General features: G+C 46.7%; 1 protein-coding gene across 1 annotated transcript; it reads left to right on the top strand.

The window, feature by feature from the left end:
- The first annotated feature begins 249 nt into the window (after positions 1–249).
- On the top strand, positions 250–15,361 carry GALR2 (galanin receptor 2). The gene is made up of 2 exons (XM_006136458.4): positions 250–975; positions 9,718–15,361. The coding sequence occupies exons 1-2, from the start codon at positions 620–622 to the stop codon at positions 10,496–10,498; spliced, it is 1,137 nt and encodes a 378-aa protein (XP_006136520.1). The 5' UTR covers positions 250–619; the 3' UTR covers positions 10,499–15,361.
- The last annotated feature ends 768 nt before the right edge of the window (positions 15,362–16,129 follow it).

The following is a 16,129-nucleotide window of genomic DNA, read 5'->3' as shown; positions in this document are numbered from 1 at the left end:
TTGCGGAGCGGAGTTCGAGGAGCATTAGGAACGTTCCCCACAAGCTTTCCGCGGAGGAAAACAGCCCGTGGCGCCTCCCGAAGGCACATTGGCGCCCTCCCTTCCTCTGAGGGGCAGGCACCAGCCACCCGCCCAGGGCGCCGGGAGCGAGCTGTAGGTTTCCATAGACACCATTAATTGTATTTCGGGTATTTGTCTCCAGGGAAACCGGAGCCTGGCGCGGGTCTATATATTCCCCCGCAAGCCGAGCTCTCAGAGCGCTGGGCTGCGGGGAGGGAGGGCACCAAAAGAAAGAGAGAAACTGCCAAGAAGTTTGCTCGCTCCCCGCCCCGTCCCCGTCCGCCGCTTTAAAGACCCGGCAGCGATGCCCACCCGCAAGAGAGGCGCTGAGCCGGGCTTGGGGAACGCTCTGGAGCCCGCTGAGCAGCCCAGCGAGAACAACCCCGGAGCAACTTGGGCGGCTGCGGACTAAGCGCGACTCCGCGGAGAAGGGCAGGGGCTGGGCTCCAGCCGAGAGCGCCCGGAGGATGCCAGCGAGCCAGGATCCCCACGCCGCCCCTGCCCCGCGCCCCCTTCGCTGAACAGCTGAGTCTGGGGAGGAGCCGGGCTGGCCGCGGGGATGAACAGCTCGCTGGCCCAGCTCAACGCGTCCGGCGGCGAGGCCGGCTGGCAGCCCGAGTCCGTGCTCATCCCGCTGGTGTACTCGCTCATCTTCCTGCTGGGCACGGTGGGCAACTCGCTGGTGCTGGCCGTGCTGCTGCGCAACGGGCAGGTGAATAACACCACCAACCTCTTCATCCTCAACCTGGGCGTGGCCGACCTGTGCTTCATCGTCTGCTGCGTGCCCTTCCAAGCCACCATCTACACCCTGGAGGGCTGGGTCTTCGGGCCCTTCCTCTGCAAAGCCGTGCACTTCCTCATCTACCTGACCATGTACGCCAGCAGCTTCACCCTGGCCACCGTCTCCCTGGACAGGTAGGGAAGGGAGAGGCCAGGGCAGCAGGGGGGCCAAGGCTGCCCAACTTTCTCCCCCTCCCTGGCCAATACCTCAGCAACTTTCCTTGGGTACTTGCCAGCCAGCCCACCCTGCCACTTATAGGTTCCCAGGGAGTGCTGGGGAGCACCAACTGTAACAGCACAGGGGTGCAATGGGGGGGGGGGGGCAGGAGTCGTCCCCCCCAGAAGCTCTCCAGCTGCTGGCAGGGTGGTGTGTCCCTGAGAGCTGCCAAGACCCAGCTGCAGAAGGCAACTTGCAAGCTCTTGGCAGAGGTGGTGGAAAGAGGCAGCTTAGAGGAAATGGGACTGAGCTCTGCAGTGAGAGAAAGAGGAGGCATCAGGCACCCTGAGGTGGTTGAACTGGACCCAAGGCCAGCTCAGAGTGGATGAATTCATTAGGGGATGGGGCAGTGGACTGCAAACCATTCCCTTGGCCAAAGGAGATGAAACCAGCAGCACTTTGCATTGGAGGGCTCAGCCATGGCTGGTGGAGTTTAGTCACCAACCAAATTGTGATCCAGGTGCAGGGCCTGAGTCTTTGCTCATGCACCCAGAGGAAATCTGGAGTGGGTCCATTGAGAGACAGTCCTGCTTTTTCTTGACTCATCCCCAAAGGGCCTGGAGGTTGCTCAGTGAAATGGAAGGAGGTGGAAAGGGGTAAGATTTCAGCAGATTTCAGTCAGTCCAGTCTACACTTAAAAGTTAGAGGGACCTATCTAAGTCATGCAGGGCTCTGACAACTGTTATATCTAAGTTGACCTAACCCCTTATGTGTACACAGAAAGAGCAGCAGATGAATTCTTCCATTGGCCTAGCTACCACCTCTCAGAGGGATGGAGTAATCTCATTGCTGGAAAAACACCTGCTCTTGATGTAGGAGGTGTCTACAGGGTGACCCAATCGCAGTGCTGCTGTAGCAGCTGTAGTGTAGACATGGCCTAAAATCCCTTTTCAGGAACTAATTCAGGAACAAGATTAGAGATTAGTTACAGGACTAAACAGTATGGCTACGTCTAGACTGGCATGATTTTCCGCAAATGCTTTTAACGGAAAAATTTTCCGTTAAAAGCATTTGCGGAAAAGAGCGTCTAGATTGGCACGGATGCTTTTCCACAAAAGCACTTTTTGCGGAAAAGCATCCGTACCAATCTAGACGCGCTTTTCTGCAAAAAAGCCCCTATCGCCATTTTTGGGATCGGGGCTTTTTTGCTCAAAACAAATCTGAGCTGTCTACACTGGCCCTTTTGTGCAAAAGCTTTGCACAAAAGGGACTTTTGCCCGAACGGGAGCAGCATAGTATTTCTGCAAGAAGCACTGATTTCAGACAGTAGGAAGTCAGTGTTCTTGCGGAAATTGAAGCGGCCAGTGTAGACAGCTGGCAAGTTTTTCAGCAAAAGCAGCTGCTTTTGTGGAAAACCTTGTCAGTCTAGACACAGCCCATCAGTGTAAACTCAGCTTTACAGCAGCTCATCATCACTTGTTACAAATGCTAGTGACACAACCCCATCACTATAGTGTAGAGACTTGCAACAGCGGCAGCAGGAGTTTTTCTGTGGCTTTAGTTAATTCTCCCTCTGAGAGACAGCAGCTAGGTCAGTGGAAGAATTCCTCCATCAACCCAGTGCTGTCTGCATCAGGGTTTAGGTTGGTTTAATACTGTCTCTTGGAGGTGTGAGTTTTTTATACCCCTTAGAGACATATCACGATTGACCTACATTTTAGGTATTGACCAGGCCTATGTTGTAGGTTTGCACCCATGTAACAATACTGGCTTTGTCACCACTGCCAACAAATTCGGTTTGTACCTCAGAAGAACTAAGGTGCATTAGCCAGCCTGTGGTAAAATCCTAGTAAAGATCAGGCACCTGTGGTTTTTCCTGTGAGGTCAGTAGGTGAGGTTAGCCAGGGGCAGGGGTGAGCCATAAGTGCCTTATTTCCCTAAGGTTACGTCTACACTACAAGCTTTTTGCTCACAATTGTTTTGTCCACACCTCAAGCACGCTTTTTTCGTAAGAAAATTGACAGAACAGAGACCTTTTGCCGGTAGAGTTATTCTCTCCTCATGAGGAATAACTAACTCCTTTTTGAGCGACAGCTCTTGCACAAAAAGGCAGGTGTGGATGCTCCAGAGGGGTTTTTGCTCAAGAACCCCCTATTGGAAAAAGCACAGGAGCTCTGATAGCTTTGAGGTCTGGACACATTTTTGCACAAGAAGTTTTAGCACAAAAACTCTTGCACAAAAGGCTTCTTCCGCAAAAACCCTCAAGTGTGGACGAAGCCCAAGATTTTAGAGCAGGATAGCGAAAATGCTGTGAACCTCCCCTCCACAGCCCTCCAACACCTTTTTTCCTTAGATGTAGCCTTTAACTTGACTTGTCCCCCACACGAAAGGGGCAACTGCTTCATCTTCTCTGGGGTTTTAACTCAACCTAAGAACACGCCTTTTGTTTTTGCAGTAATGACATACCTGTGACAACAAGTCACACCAGTGTGATTTTCTTCGAGAGAGCCAGAGATGGGTAAATGGGTGACACATGCAGGTCAAACCACATCCCAAACCAAATCTCCCCTTAAGGAAGCTATAGTGGAGACATCCCTGTCCCCAAGGGGCTCAGGGCAGATTAAAGAGCAGGCTTGCCCATGTACAGTGAGTAGTAGCTTGGTAAATAGAAGCATGTGTTAATTAAACTGAAGAATGTAAATGGCAGATTTGGAACTCTACACTTCCTAAGTCTCCTGGGGGCATTTATTCACATGCCAAAGCTGCCTTTTAAGAGCAGATCACAACTGAATGCTGGTGTAAAGCTAACAGGAGAGAAACTCCCGAGGGTCATAATATGTATCCCATATGCCTACCAATGAGCATTTACCTACCTGACCACAGGCTACTTGTGTACGTAACTGCAAGGAATATCCCTAAATGATCAGAAATTTTCCAGTGTCTAGAATTGCTAAAGGACAACAAAATTGCTGGGAAACATATAGAGCAAGACGGAAAGGGATTAAAAAGAAACTGGCAGCTAGATTCTGATCTCATGCACACTGACATACATGTGCAGAAAAGCTAGTTATGTCATTGGAGTCAGTATAGATTTATACTGTGAGAATTGAGATCAGAATCAGACCTTGATCATTTGAACTCAAGGCTTTGGAAGATAAATTGATCAGGTTATCAAAAGTAAAGAGAGAAACAAGCTATAACTCTCATGATCTATAGACTATATGGCATATAGAGGCTCAGAAAGAGATGTCATAACGGAGGCAGCATTTGAGGAATTGCAAAAATCTTAGCTCATTTGAGGAATTGCAAAAATCACATCTCTTTGTAAATAGCATTTGATAGATGTCAAAGTAGGCAAATCTTTTTTTAAAAGAGTTTCCACTCACCAGCCCCTCCTACAGGCTTATATGAACATTTCCCTCTAACATAGATGATAGATTATTATTATAATTTTTAAAACATCGGGAGATGATTCCAGGGTGGTGTGGGAACACCGGACAATAGAATGAATGCTGGGTTTCAGTTAAAACTGTCATGTCCAGCCTTGAGGTTTGAAATTGGAATTGTCTCTAATGAAGGCAGCCTGCAGCTTTTGACATTTGGAATTGTGATTGCCTGCTGCTGATCTCCAGCAAGAGTTCAGCATTCAAGAGGCCGAGATGTAATTAATTTGCAGAGAAAAAGAGAACACTGGCTCTTGAAGCTTTTCTATTAGAATATTTTCTATTTCATGCCGAAAGTACTTGGGGTTTGGAGTACTTTAAACCTGCAAGATATTTGGATCGTAAGGGCCAATGAGGAAGATGCCAAAAGCCCTTTTAGCAAACCCTTGGCAGTCCTCTACAGAGCAGAAATGAGACAGAAAGTTGTCTTTTTTCTTTACCTTCCACAAAGCTGTATTTTATTTGTTATAAGTCTCATTTGTTTGGCAATAAATAATTGCTTCTAAGAACACGCGGCAGGCATTTGTCACCAAAGGAGCCATAATTCAGCTTGGCATAATTTGATTTTTATTTCTGTATAATTTTGACAGATAAGATCATTTTTTATTTTTAGGTATATTTGCTATTGTTATCCATTTAAATTTTCACAGTTGTGAGAAATCAGGGGGACACAGGAGTGCAGAAACAATTTGTACAGTGGGGTGCTGAGAGCCATTGAACCAACCTATAAATCCTGGATATGACAGAAACCACTTCAAGCCAGGGGATGTGGCAGCATCCCCAATTCCAGCACCTATAGGGAGAAAGAATTATTTAATGACCTATTAAAAAATACACTTTGTAGCCAAAACCCAAGTTTTCACATTACATGTCAAATACACAATATAAATATCCTTGAGTCAAACCCTAATATGTTCTTAAGCTGCACTTCTCTTACTTTGCACATCTATATAGTTTGATTATTATCTATAGAAGTATTTTTTCATCAATTAGTGTATGCCCACTGGTTTAAAATCAATGTTTGCCAACATTTACTGATAAAAGCTTCAGGGGGTAGCAGAGTTAGTTTGTAACAGGAAAAACTAAAAAACAACAAATAATCTGGTAGCACTTTAAAGACTAACAAAATATGTAGAGGGTATCGCGCGCTTTCGTGGGCACAGCTCACTTCTTCAGATGGCCAGAGTGTTGGATGGTTCTGGACATCCAACACTCCAATCATCTGAAGAAGTGGTCTGTGCCCACAAAAACTCATGATATCTTCTACATATTTTGTTAGTGATAAAAGCTAGTCCTTCCAAACCTGCGTGTAATTAAACCCTGATTCTCTTCTTCCACCAATGTAAAATCAGGAGTAACTATTGATGAAGGTGGAGTTACACCTGAGTGAAGATTATTGTGAAATATGCGAAAGGGAACTGAGACCACAGGAGTTTGATGTATCATCAGGAGATTATTAACCTATCATTTAAATTCTCCCTATGTGTGAGCACCCTGTTCCTGTTAAGTATCAGAGGGGTAGCCGTGTTAGTCTGAATCTGCAAATTTAGCACCCTGTTCCTGTTGTTTCTGATAACAGTTTTCAGAGGGTAAAGCCATGGGAGCTGTGAATGAGACTGAAGGAAACTAACATCCTGTGCCTCTTGTTTGCTATCTCTTACTAATTTAGTCTTTCACTGACATTTCCAATGTGCCTATCTTCCACAGTATTTTGCTGCCAGGCTTCTGCCACAATAATAAAGTCAGTCCAGAACCAAGGAGTCCAAAAATGAGATATACCATAGAACTGGAAGGGACTGTGCTAGGTCATTGAATACACCCTCACAGCAGGACCAAGTACCATTCCTTGACAGATTTGCCCCAGATCCCTAAATGGCCCCCTCAAGTATTGATCTCATAATGCTGGGTTTAAGCAAGCCAACACGCAAACCACTGAGCTATCCCTCCCCCCAAAAGTCCCTTGGAGTAGTAAAAATGGATCAAAGTTTCAAAGATGCAGCCTTTCTTTCCATATTCGGAGGTCCCTCTCCCTTGTCAAAAACTGCCACTCGATTTATTTCAGTTCCAGTCTTGCTATTGACACGAGTTAGAGTCAATGTACTAAATGAGGGACCCCCATCCATGAGAAGGGACCCAAGCCAATCCTTTGGGAGTGGATAGTGTCCAGAACCTCACAAGAGAGGCACTCAGCCTCTTTGCAGAATCAGGCCCAAAATGTCAGGGGTGAAATGGCAATTTTCTAACAAAATTTTGCAAGCCCCAAAATTAATCATTTCCTTGCCATTTCTAGTGCTCTCATCTTACCACAAAAGCATAATTATTATGATTCAGCCTGGGGAATTAACTTTCTAGATGACACACACAAGTCTGATTTGCACCTAAAATGTAGCTTGGCCTAGATTTGTTGCTCAGAGATGTGGAAAGTTCACACCCTTGAGAGTCATAGGCTAGCCGGCCTAAGCCCTGGTATACACACCGCTAGCTCAATGGAAGAATTCTTCTATTGACCCAGCTGCTGCCTCTCAAGCAGATGGATTTACTACAGTGATGGAAAAACCCTCTTGTCACTGTAACAAGTGCCTGCATTATAGTGGCATGGATGTCCGTGTGCTGCTCTAGTGCGTGTAGTATAGACATACACTTTGAGCACTTAGTACTTGAAATGGCCTTCACTGCATCAGCTGAATTCTGCAACCATAAAAAAAAAGCAGATAGAGGATAGTTTACACGTTTCTGGGTGTGGTGGATTCTATCCATTGGTTTCAGTGGGCATCCGTCTGTACCCGGGAGGCTTGAAAACCAGAGTTGTGAACATTTACATTTCATGATTCTTTCCCCCTCCCCCTCCTCCATAAAGGAAATGTTAGATCCCAGAGAATACAACTCGGTTTCCAGTGAGAACCCAAAGGCTGGAGAATTGCAGGAAATCCCACGCCTGTAGGATTTGGGCTTGATCCTGCAATCAGAACAAAAACCCTGACAACAGACAGTCCCACTGGCCTGGGGAATAAGGGCTGAGGGGTTGGAACTGTGATGTCTCTGAATAGAAACCTAGCATTTTTCTCATGTGCTAGCTGGAGACTATTTACCTAGTAATAACCATCAAGAGGAATTTACTAGTGAGTGTAGGAGGTTGCTCAAAGCACATTTAAAAGCCTGTTGTGAATTAGAGGCACATTTTAAAATTCATGCTGCTTGGGATTAGGGTAAAGATGTATGCAAATGTGTCTCACCAGCAAAATCTCAGTCTTGCAATGCACTCAGTATCCTGACGTCCCTTTGAGCACCTAGCTGGGAGATAAGGGTGCTCACAGGATTGGTCCCCACTGCTGACTGAACAGCAATAGCTACTTTGCACACACACACACACCCACCAGAACAGTGATCTATATATTTTAGAAACGTGCGTCTGTCTGGTTGCCTGTGAGTGTTAGATCAAGAACTCCTCCCGAATGGTAAGAACTAGGAGCATCAATTCTGGTCTGCAGCTTCCTCTTCTAACTTAAAGCAAGACCAGGCTTTGGTTGTGCCAGGACACTGGGATGTTCCTGGAATTCAATCGTTTCTCATAAAATGGGAAGGGAGGAGTCTGGTAGGAAGGAGTTATCCTCGGGGAGAAGCCAGCAGCCAGGTTGTGCACCCACCCCTGCCCAGGCTGGACTCAGGCAATGCTGGGTAAGTTTTCTAGTTAGACATATTAATCCTAGCTGGCATTTTTGTGCCCATGGTAAGACTGAATATTCTCTGGGAGGGTTCTGATGGGTTTGGAATGCAAGCCTATTCATTTATGCTAAATGATGGTTACAATTATTAATAATGTAATCCCCCTTTAAAATGGTATATTAGTCACATATAATGACCACCCAATATCCCTTGCCCAAGGAACTGCACTGGGACCCTGCAGAGCTGAAAGCATGAGCCCTCACTGTTTGAGCTGAAGGACTCTGCATGGGTATGTCTACACTACCCCGCTAGTTCGAACTAGCGGGGTAATGTATGCATACCGCACTTGCTAATGAAGCCCGGGATTTGAATTTCCCGGGCTTCATTAGCATAAGCGGGGAGCCGCCATTTTTAAATCCCCGCTGCTTCGAACCCCGTGTAGCGCGGCTACACGGGGCTCGAACTAGGTAGTTCGGACTAGGGTCCTATTCCGAACTACCGGTACTCCTCGTGAAACGAGGTGTACCGGTAGTTCGGAATAGGCACCCTAGTCCGAACTACCTAGTTCGAGCCCCGTGTAGCCGCGCTACACGGGGTTCGAAGCAGCGGGGATTTAAAAATGGCGGCTCCCCGCTTATGCTAATGAAGCCCGGGAAATTCAAATCCCGGGCTTCATTAGCAAGTGCGGTATGCATACATTACCCCGCTAGTTCGAACTAGCGGGGTAGTGTAGACATACCCCATGAGAGCTAGGAGCTGCTGCAAAATCACAGCCTCTGTAGATTGGGCCCAGGTGGAGTATGGGAGGTGGCCAAGGGGCCACACCATGCCCTGCTAAGGAGAAATAGGAACCCTGCATCTTGACCAGATGAAGGTCCTGTGCTAGTAAAGTCCCTGGCAAAAACTCTCAGGGTATGTCTACACTGCCACCCTAGTTCAAACTAGGGTGGCTAACGTAGGCATTCGAAGTTGCAAATGAAGCCCAGGATTTAAATATCCCGGGCTTCATTTGCATCTTGCTGGGCGCTGCCATTTTCAAATCCCCATTAGTTCAGACTCCGTGCCCGCGGCTACACGAGTTAGGCTCTCTAATTCGAACTACCGGTACACCTCGTTCCACGAGGAGGCATTGAAAGCACAACCCTTCGAGTTTGATTTTTTATGTCATTGTCATATACAGAGAGAGGCAAAACCAGACATTCAAATTCAAGGCCCTTTGGATTTTGTAGATGGCATTTCCAAAATTGAAATCTCTCCATCCAGCATCCTAGCTAGGGATGCATGTATTGTCTGATACCAGTTACCATGCACTAAAAGTTTGACTATGTCAAAGCACGCTGGGGAACTTTTAGTGCATGATAGCAGGATCTGTCTTGCCAGTTAGCACATGGCTGGCTAGTGTGCTGTAGAGTCACATTCTAGCTTCACACCTGTGCACTAGGGTTCTTTGCAGAGAAGCCCTTGGAAATGTGGCAATTAGTTGCATGAGAAATTATATTAGAAGTGCAAAGGTTTTTCATTTTAACTCTTTCTCTGCACACAGCTGAGTGGGCCTTACAAAGTTTTCTCTGTTTTAAATAGAACTGTAGTCTTGTTCTGTTTTCTCTCTTGCAGGTATTTGGCCATTCGATACCCTTTGCATTCTAGAGAACTCAGAACCCCCAGGAATGCTCTCACAGCCATTTGCCTCATCTGGGGTCTTTCCTTTATTTTCTCTGGCCCGTACCTCAGTTACTACCAGGAGTTCCAGATGGCCAACCTGACCGTCTGCCATCCCATCTGGAAGATCTCCCAACGCAAGATCATGGACATCTGCACTTTCATCTTCAGCTATGTCATCCCAGTGCTGATCCTTAGCCTCACCTACATGAGGACTATCCGTTACCTCTGGACATCCGTGGATCCCATTGAAGACATGTCCGAATCCAAGAAGGCCAAGCGCAAGGTCACGAGGATGATCATCATTGTAGCTGTCCTCTTCTGCCTCTGCTGGCTGCCCCATCACCTGATCATCCTATGTGTCTGGTTCGGCTATTTCCCTCTCAACCACGCCACCTATGTGCTTAGGATCCTCTCGCACCTGATCTCATACGCCAACTCCTGTGTCAACCCCATCGTTTATGCCCTGGTCTCCAAGCATTTCCGCAAGGGCTTCAAGAAGATCTTCAACTGCCTCTTGCACAAGAAGGTGGCCAATAAAGTTCATGTGGCACAGGTGACCAACACAGTCAGCACCCTGGAGGCGGATCTGACTGAAGTGACACACATCAGTGAGCCCCCACCCGCCAGGATCTTCACCAGCTGCCAGGTCCCAGGCCAGCCGTGGGGGGAGACGGAGCAGCTAGGGCGCCAGCAGAAAGTAGCCAGCTCCTTCATCACCTTCAATGTCACCTAGTGGAACTTTTCCTGTTGGCTTTGAAAAATAATCTGACTCCGGGGCAGTTTCACATGGACCTGGACAGGACTGAACTTTGGCTTTAATAGACTGCTCGCGGGAATCTCAGCTTTTAAAATGCTGCTGCTTTCTAGCCTCTCAGCCAAGTGAATGATTAAGATGTCTGTGTGGAATGTGGTTTCGTTGCCCTCCTAGTTCCAGTGATCAAAACCTATTTTTCCCAAACCAATGCCTAGGTATGCCAGTGTGCTGCAACCCCACCCCACCCCCTGCTTCGTTATAATGGCCAGTCAGTGCATGGGGGGTTACTGACGGAGGTTAGATTGGAGGTTTTCTTTGAGGAAGAATATTGCATCTTGGAGAGTGCTGCAGAGCCACTTGGCTGCAGGAGAACAACGTGCAGGAGCCATTCCACACTTCTCTCCCCTCCTGGGCCATAGAACATTCTCTCTGGCTTGCCCTGCACGTCCAAAGCAGAGATCCTGCTTCTGTGCACACGGCTGACAGGCAAGCTCATTGCCATGTTGGGAAAAGTCATTCCATTATAATGGCCAAGAAAGGGGAGTGGCTTGCTGAATGGCCCTTCTGGTGTTGCACAGAAAGGGTGTGGGGGGATGGGTTTGTTCATAAGAGGCGCAGGAAAGAGGCTCAGTTCTAGGGCCATGCTTCTCATTACCGTCTTAGGCTATATCTACACATAGTCCATGTCTACACACAAGCAGTTGTTTCGACATAATGTCGAGAGAGAGGTCTTCTTACTCGGACTCCTGTAACCCTCATCATACGAGGAGTAAGGGAAGTTGGGGGGGGGGGGGAGTGCCATCTCTCGAAATAACTGCTGTGTAGACAGCGCCAAAAGTCGAAATAAGCCATCTCGACTTAAGCTATGTGATTAGTGTAGCTCAGGTTGCGCAGCTTATTTCGAGTTTAGCCCTGCTGTGTAGACGAGCCCTTACAGGATAGGAGCAGTGTGGAATGGGGGCAGGCACAACCCAAGTGGCCTTGTAGCCAGAGCAGTGGACTTGTGCTGAAGCAAACTTGATGAGAAACAAGTAGAACAACTTTGTCTGGACCAAAAGAAATAGACTTGCCCACGATTATTTGGTTTACTTGGCTGTTATCAGGACTCTTAGGTGCTTAAGAAAGTCATTCTCCCACACAGGTTCTCCTTCCGTCACATCACCTTTTGCATTTACGACAGGAGTTTGTTGCTATGGAAACAACACAGTCATGCACCTGGTGTCACCACTTGGACCCGTGCAAAGTGTGTAAAAATGGCAGCCGGCCTGACTGGTGTAACTACCTATGCAAGACGTGAGTGGAGAAGCTGTCACAGAGGGACTGACCTGTGTGGAAGGACTAACGAGTTGAAACACAGAGGGCTCATCTCCTGCAAGCAGAAATGGGCCGGTACAGTTGGAACCTGGCCAGGGGTACAGAAGGGGAGATTTCACTTTGTGTTGCACTAGTATTACAAACAAGAATTTGACCAACTCCCTTTGACATCATGTTGGGTCTGCAGGTTCATCAGACCCAACCGAGCGGTTGCACTTGCTCTTGGAACTCTAAAGCCAGGTTCTTTGGAGTGACGCCACTGAAACCAGTGAAGTTCCTTGTGTGAAAAGCAGAGCAGATTCTGGCTCATTATACTCCCCACTCGCTGAATGTTTAAATGCCCATAGGTTGCTTTGCACACCTGTCCTAACTGCTACACACACCTGTTACCCCGCATGGTAGAGACGCAAAATTTCTGAGCAACTTTCACCAATAATCTCAGTGCACATTCCAGGGAACTCATGTTCCCTGATTCTAGGCTGCATTTAGCTGCACTTGTGCCTGGGAAAACCCTATGAACCTAAAGCGATGCCTGTTAAGAGTCTCGTCACTGCTGCTCAGTTGTAGCACTGCTCAGATAGGGTCACTGGGTGGCACCGTTTTTACAGCGGGGGCCCTGAAAGTCATTGAACCAAACCATTTATATGATAGAATTCATGGATTGCTATTAGTGCTTTAAGCCAGGGGATGCTGCTTCACTCCAACTTCCAGCATCCTTAGACCCAAGTCAGGTTCTCCACTGAGAAGCATCTTTCCCCCACCTTCAAGGTCTCTCACAGCTCTGCCCCTCCATCTCTGTACACTCATCACCCTTCCTGATGGCAGCTGCAGCCTTCAGCTTCTTACCCAAACATCTTCCCACTGCCCGTCCTGAACCAATCTAAAATGCCAGTGCTCCCACCCTCTTCCTTCAAATCCCTCCTCCACCAGGATTAACTCACCAATTAGGCTAGCTAGGCTGAGCCACACCTGGGAAGAGCTGGCATTTTATTTATCATAATACAAACATACAGGTTTCAATGTATACTGCCATTCTCTGTAGTTGACTGTATTGCATTCATCACTGTGTTATTAAGATGTAAGATCACTAAGGTCAGAGGGGGGAAGGATAGCTCAGTGGTTTGAGCATTGGCTTACTAAACCCAGGGTTGTAAATTCAATCCTTATGGAGGCCATTTGGGGCAAAAACTTGTCAGGGATAGTACTCAGTCCTGCTGTGAAAGCAGGGGAGTGAACTCAACTTGACTCAATGACCTTTCAAGGTCCCTTCCAGTTCTAGGAACTAGGCAATCTCAATTAATTTAAAATATGGCTTCATGTAGCTAAGTATAGAGGTAAGCACAATGGGGCCCTGATCCTAACCAGAGCTTTCAAGTGCCATAACAATACACGTTACATAGTATTAAAAAGAAAGTGGCTATTTCCAGAGTATCCTGTGGTCTGAGACATGCGACTAGCACACAGGATGGTTACTTGGGTCCCATGCTTATTCCTAAGTTCTAGCCACATAAGGCCCTTTTCCACAGAATGACAGCCAGCTAGCATTTTGAAGATCATTGCCTATATGTCCAAAGTGGGGCCAAGCCAGCACTCAAGGTCCAAACACCCCATATAACATAAGCACACATGGATCAAGATCAAAATCTCGGGACATGTATTTAGTCTTCCTAGCAGGAGAGAGTATGAACACCGGTGTCCTGCAATGGAAGCTGGATCAGGGAGATGGATTTTTAGCAGCATGGGTGTCAACCAGATTGCTGAGGGGATTGTCTGCCACTGATGAGACTATCTGTGCTAACTACATGGGGGATCATGGGGACTTTTACATCATGTGAGTGGAGCAGTGATTCTCCTCCCTAATATATATATCTGTACTTACCACTCTGGTCTGTTTCATAGGCTGTGTACCACCATTCGCACCTTTAGTTACAACGTATTTCAAAGTGCTTTGCAGACCATCCAGAGAGATCATTGAAACGGGGCCTCTGCTGGGATGGAACACGGCAGCAGCCCTACACCAGACATCGTTAAGAGGCAAATGAAGAATTCCATAACCGGTTGAACTTCATGGATGTAAAATCCCTTCTCTTGACTAGGACACCTGAGCTGATGCTCTACTCTGCCAAAAAGAGCCGGGGGATTTTTAAGCACCACAGACAATCAGGATGGCAGCTTGACATCTCCTCTAAGAACAGGCACCTCCATTAGCTCCCCAACATGGGCTCAGGACTGGCTCAGCTAGAAACGTGCCGCCTACTGAATCGCCATTCTTCTGCAGCATCTCAGTGCCCCTCGGAAAGCTCCTATGTAAATCTGACGGCATCCAGTAGCGTAGCCAGCTGGTTAGTCCAGGAATGTTTAGTCCCAACACGGTGGTGTGATATTAGGGCCAGTGATACTCAGACCTCTGTGGTTCTGCAGCCAAATTAAAAATCAACATTACCCACAAGAGCCACGGTCATGTGAATTCCTTATTTCATTTACAGTAGTGCAGTCTGATTGCATTTAAATGGTGTGATGGGGGAAATATTTAGTGTTATATTATTTATACAGCCAAATGACTGACCACGTATTATTATTTTATCAACTACCGTTGGTTAATATCATAGTAAAAGCATCCTGATGGATTAATAGCTAAGACTGGTTAACAATTAAATCACATAGTGTTTTAATATTGTGTGTGGCAAAGAGCCACTTTCAGCTGGCGAGCCTCAGTCTGGATATCACTGCAGTAGGAAGCATGGGCTGCAGTTATCAGCATGGGAGCTGGAGACTAGAGCAAACCCCAGGTCTGTCTGGGTCCTGCTGCCTCAATAAAAAGCTACCTTTATATTCATTACAGCTGAGTCCTGTCTCTTTTCAGAGGTGCTACAGGTGAGACTCTGCGTGGCTTGGGCATCAGACAGGTGGTATAGCAGTTGGTGGGGAGTGGGGAGCTGCTTTCCTTTTGTTCATTGAGTGACCTGATTAAGACTCTAGCTCTGCCGAGGACAAAGCTATGCCTGCTGGAGATTCGGGTTTTTCTCTTCCGTGGCATGTGCTAGGACTTAAGTCCACAGATGCCATGGTGAGTGCAGGAGGATGTGCTGCAGGAGAAGCTAACCAGCCATACACTGCAATACTTGGTGCCCCCTTCCACCTTTGAACACAGTTCACCAATTTTAGCCCTGTTGTAAGGGCTGAATCTGATTCATGCTCTGTGCTTGTGGAGTTAAGGGCTCTGTGAATGGCTTTATAATAGCCCCTGTGCCTAGTCGGTGGAGAGCGATTAAGCGATTAACCATACAGAGCCCCCCGAAGAACGCATTCTGCATTAGAATGGGGGGGGGGGGGGAAATGGTTGCCCACAAGAACTTGACATTTTGAATTTTTTTTCCTGTCCCCGAACAAGACACAAACCTTGAAAATCTTTATGAAGAAATAACCTGTAAAAAATGTAGACTGTGTCAACTGAAATGCCCCATTAGATAATTTCAAACTGTTTTGATTTTGCCCTTTTATAAGCTTTTAGTGTAAATTATTTACATTTGGGAATAAAAATAATTTCCGATTAAAAAAGCCAAGCCTTTTGATTTGAAAATATCGAACAAAGATTTTTTTTTTTTTACAATTTCTGAACTTTTTATCCACATTTTTAATTCCTATCAGGAGATTTGGGGAGGCTGACCCTTTTCTTGCAGTTTTGATAAATTGACATTTTCACTTGACAAAATGTTTTGTAGGAAAGCTTCCAGCCTGCTCTACTCTTCATCCATTCTCATCTGTAGGATCCAAAACACTTTGTTCCTTTGTTACTGCATCCAGTGGCAATGACCTTTCAGCATGTCTCGAGCCCTCGAGTCTGCCTCACTCTGATCCAATATGTGGGTTATTCATACCTTCCAGGACTGGATTTCCTTTTAAATGAATATGGCACAGTTGTAAATGCTAGATGCGCAAATCATTAATAATTATAGCCATGTTAGGCTTTGGAGCCCAAACTGTTCACTTGGCCCTGGTCTGTTACATGGATTCAGACTAACCAGGAATAACTGTAATGGATTAGCGGATTTTTTTCAGGAGCTCCAGCCTGAAGTCTTCATTAAAGCAATACTCCAATAACCATCAATGGGAGATTGAAGGTGTTATCTGATATTAATGGAAGCCCTTCCACTGACCTTATAAGCTTTGGATCATGCCTTGAATAAGTAAATTCAGGTTCAGGCTCTAGAAATGTCCCAAGTTGAAACCCTGACTTGGATCTGAAATTCCAGAGTCTAGGGTGTTTATCTGTAAGTTTGGGGCTGAAGCCATCAC

This window comes from Pelodiscus sinensis, chromosome 20 (assembly GCF_049634645.1).
Source record: "Pelodiscus sinensis isolate JC-2024 chromosome 20, ASM4963464v1, whole genome shotgun sequence".
Taxonomy (NCBI): domain Eukaryota; kingdom Metazoa; phylum Chordata; order Testudines; family Trionychidae; genus Pelodiscus; species Pelodiscus sinensis.
Note: the sequence above shows the minus strand (reverse complement) of the source record. Positions and strands in the feature narration are given on the sequence as shown.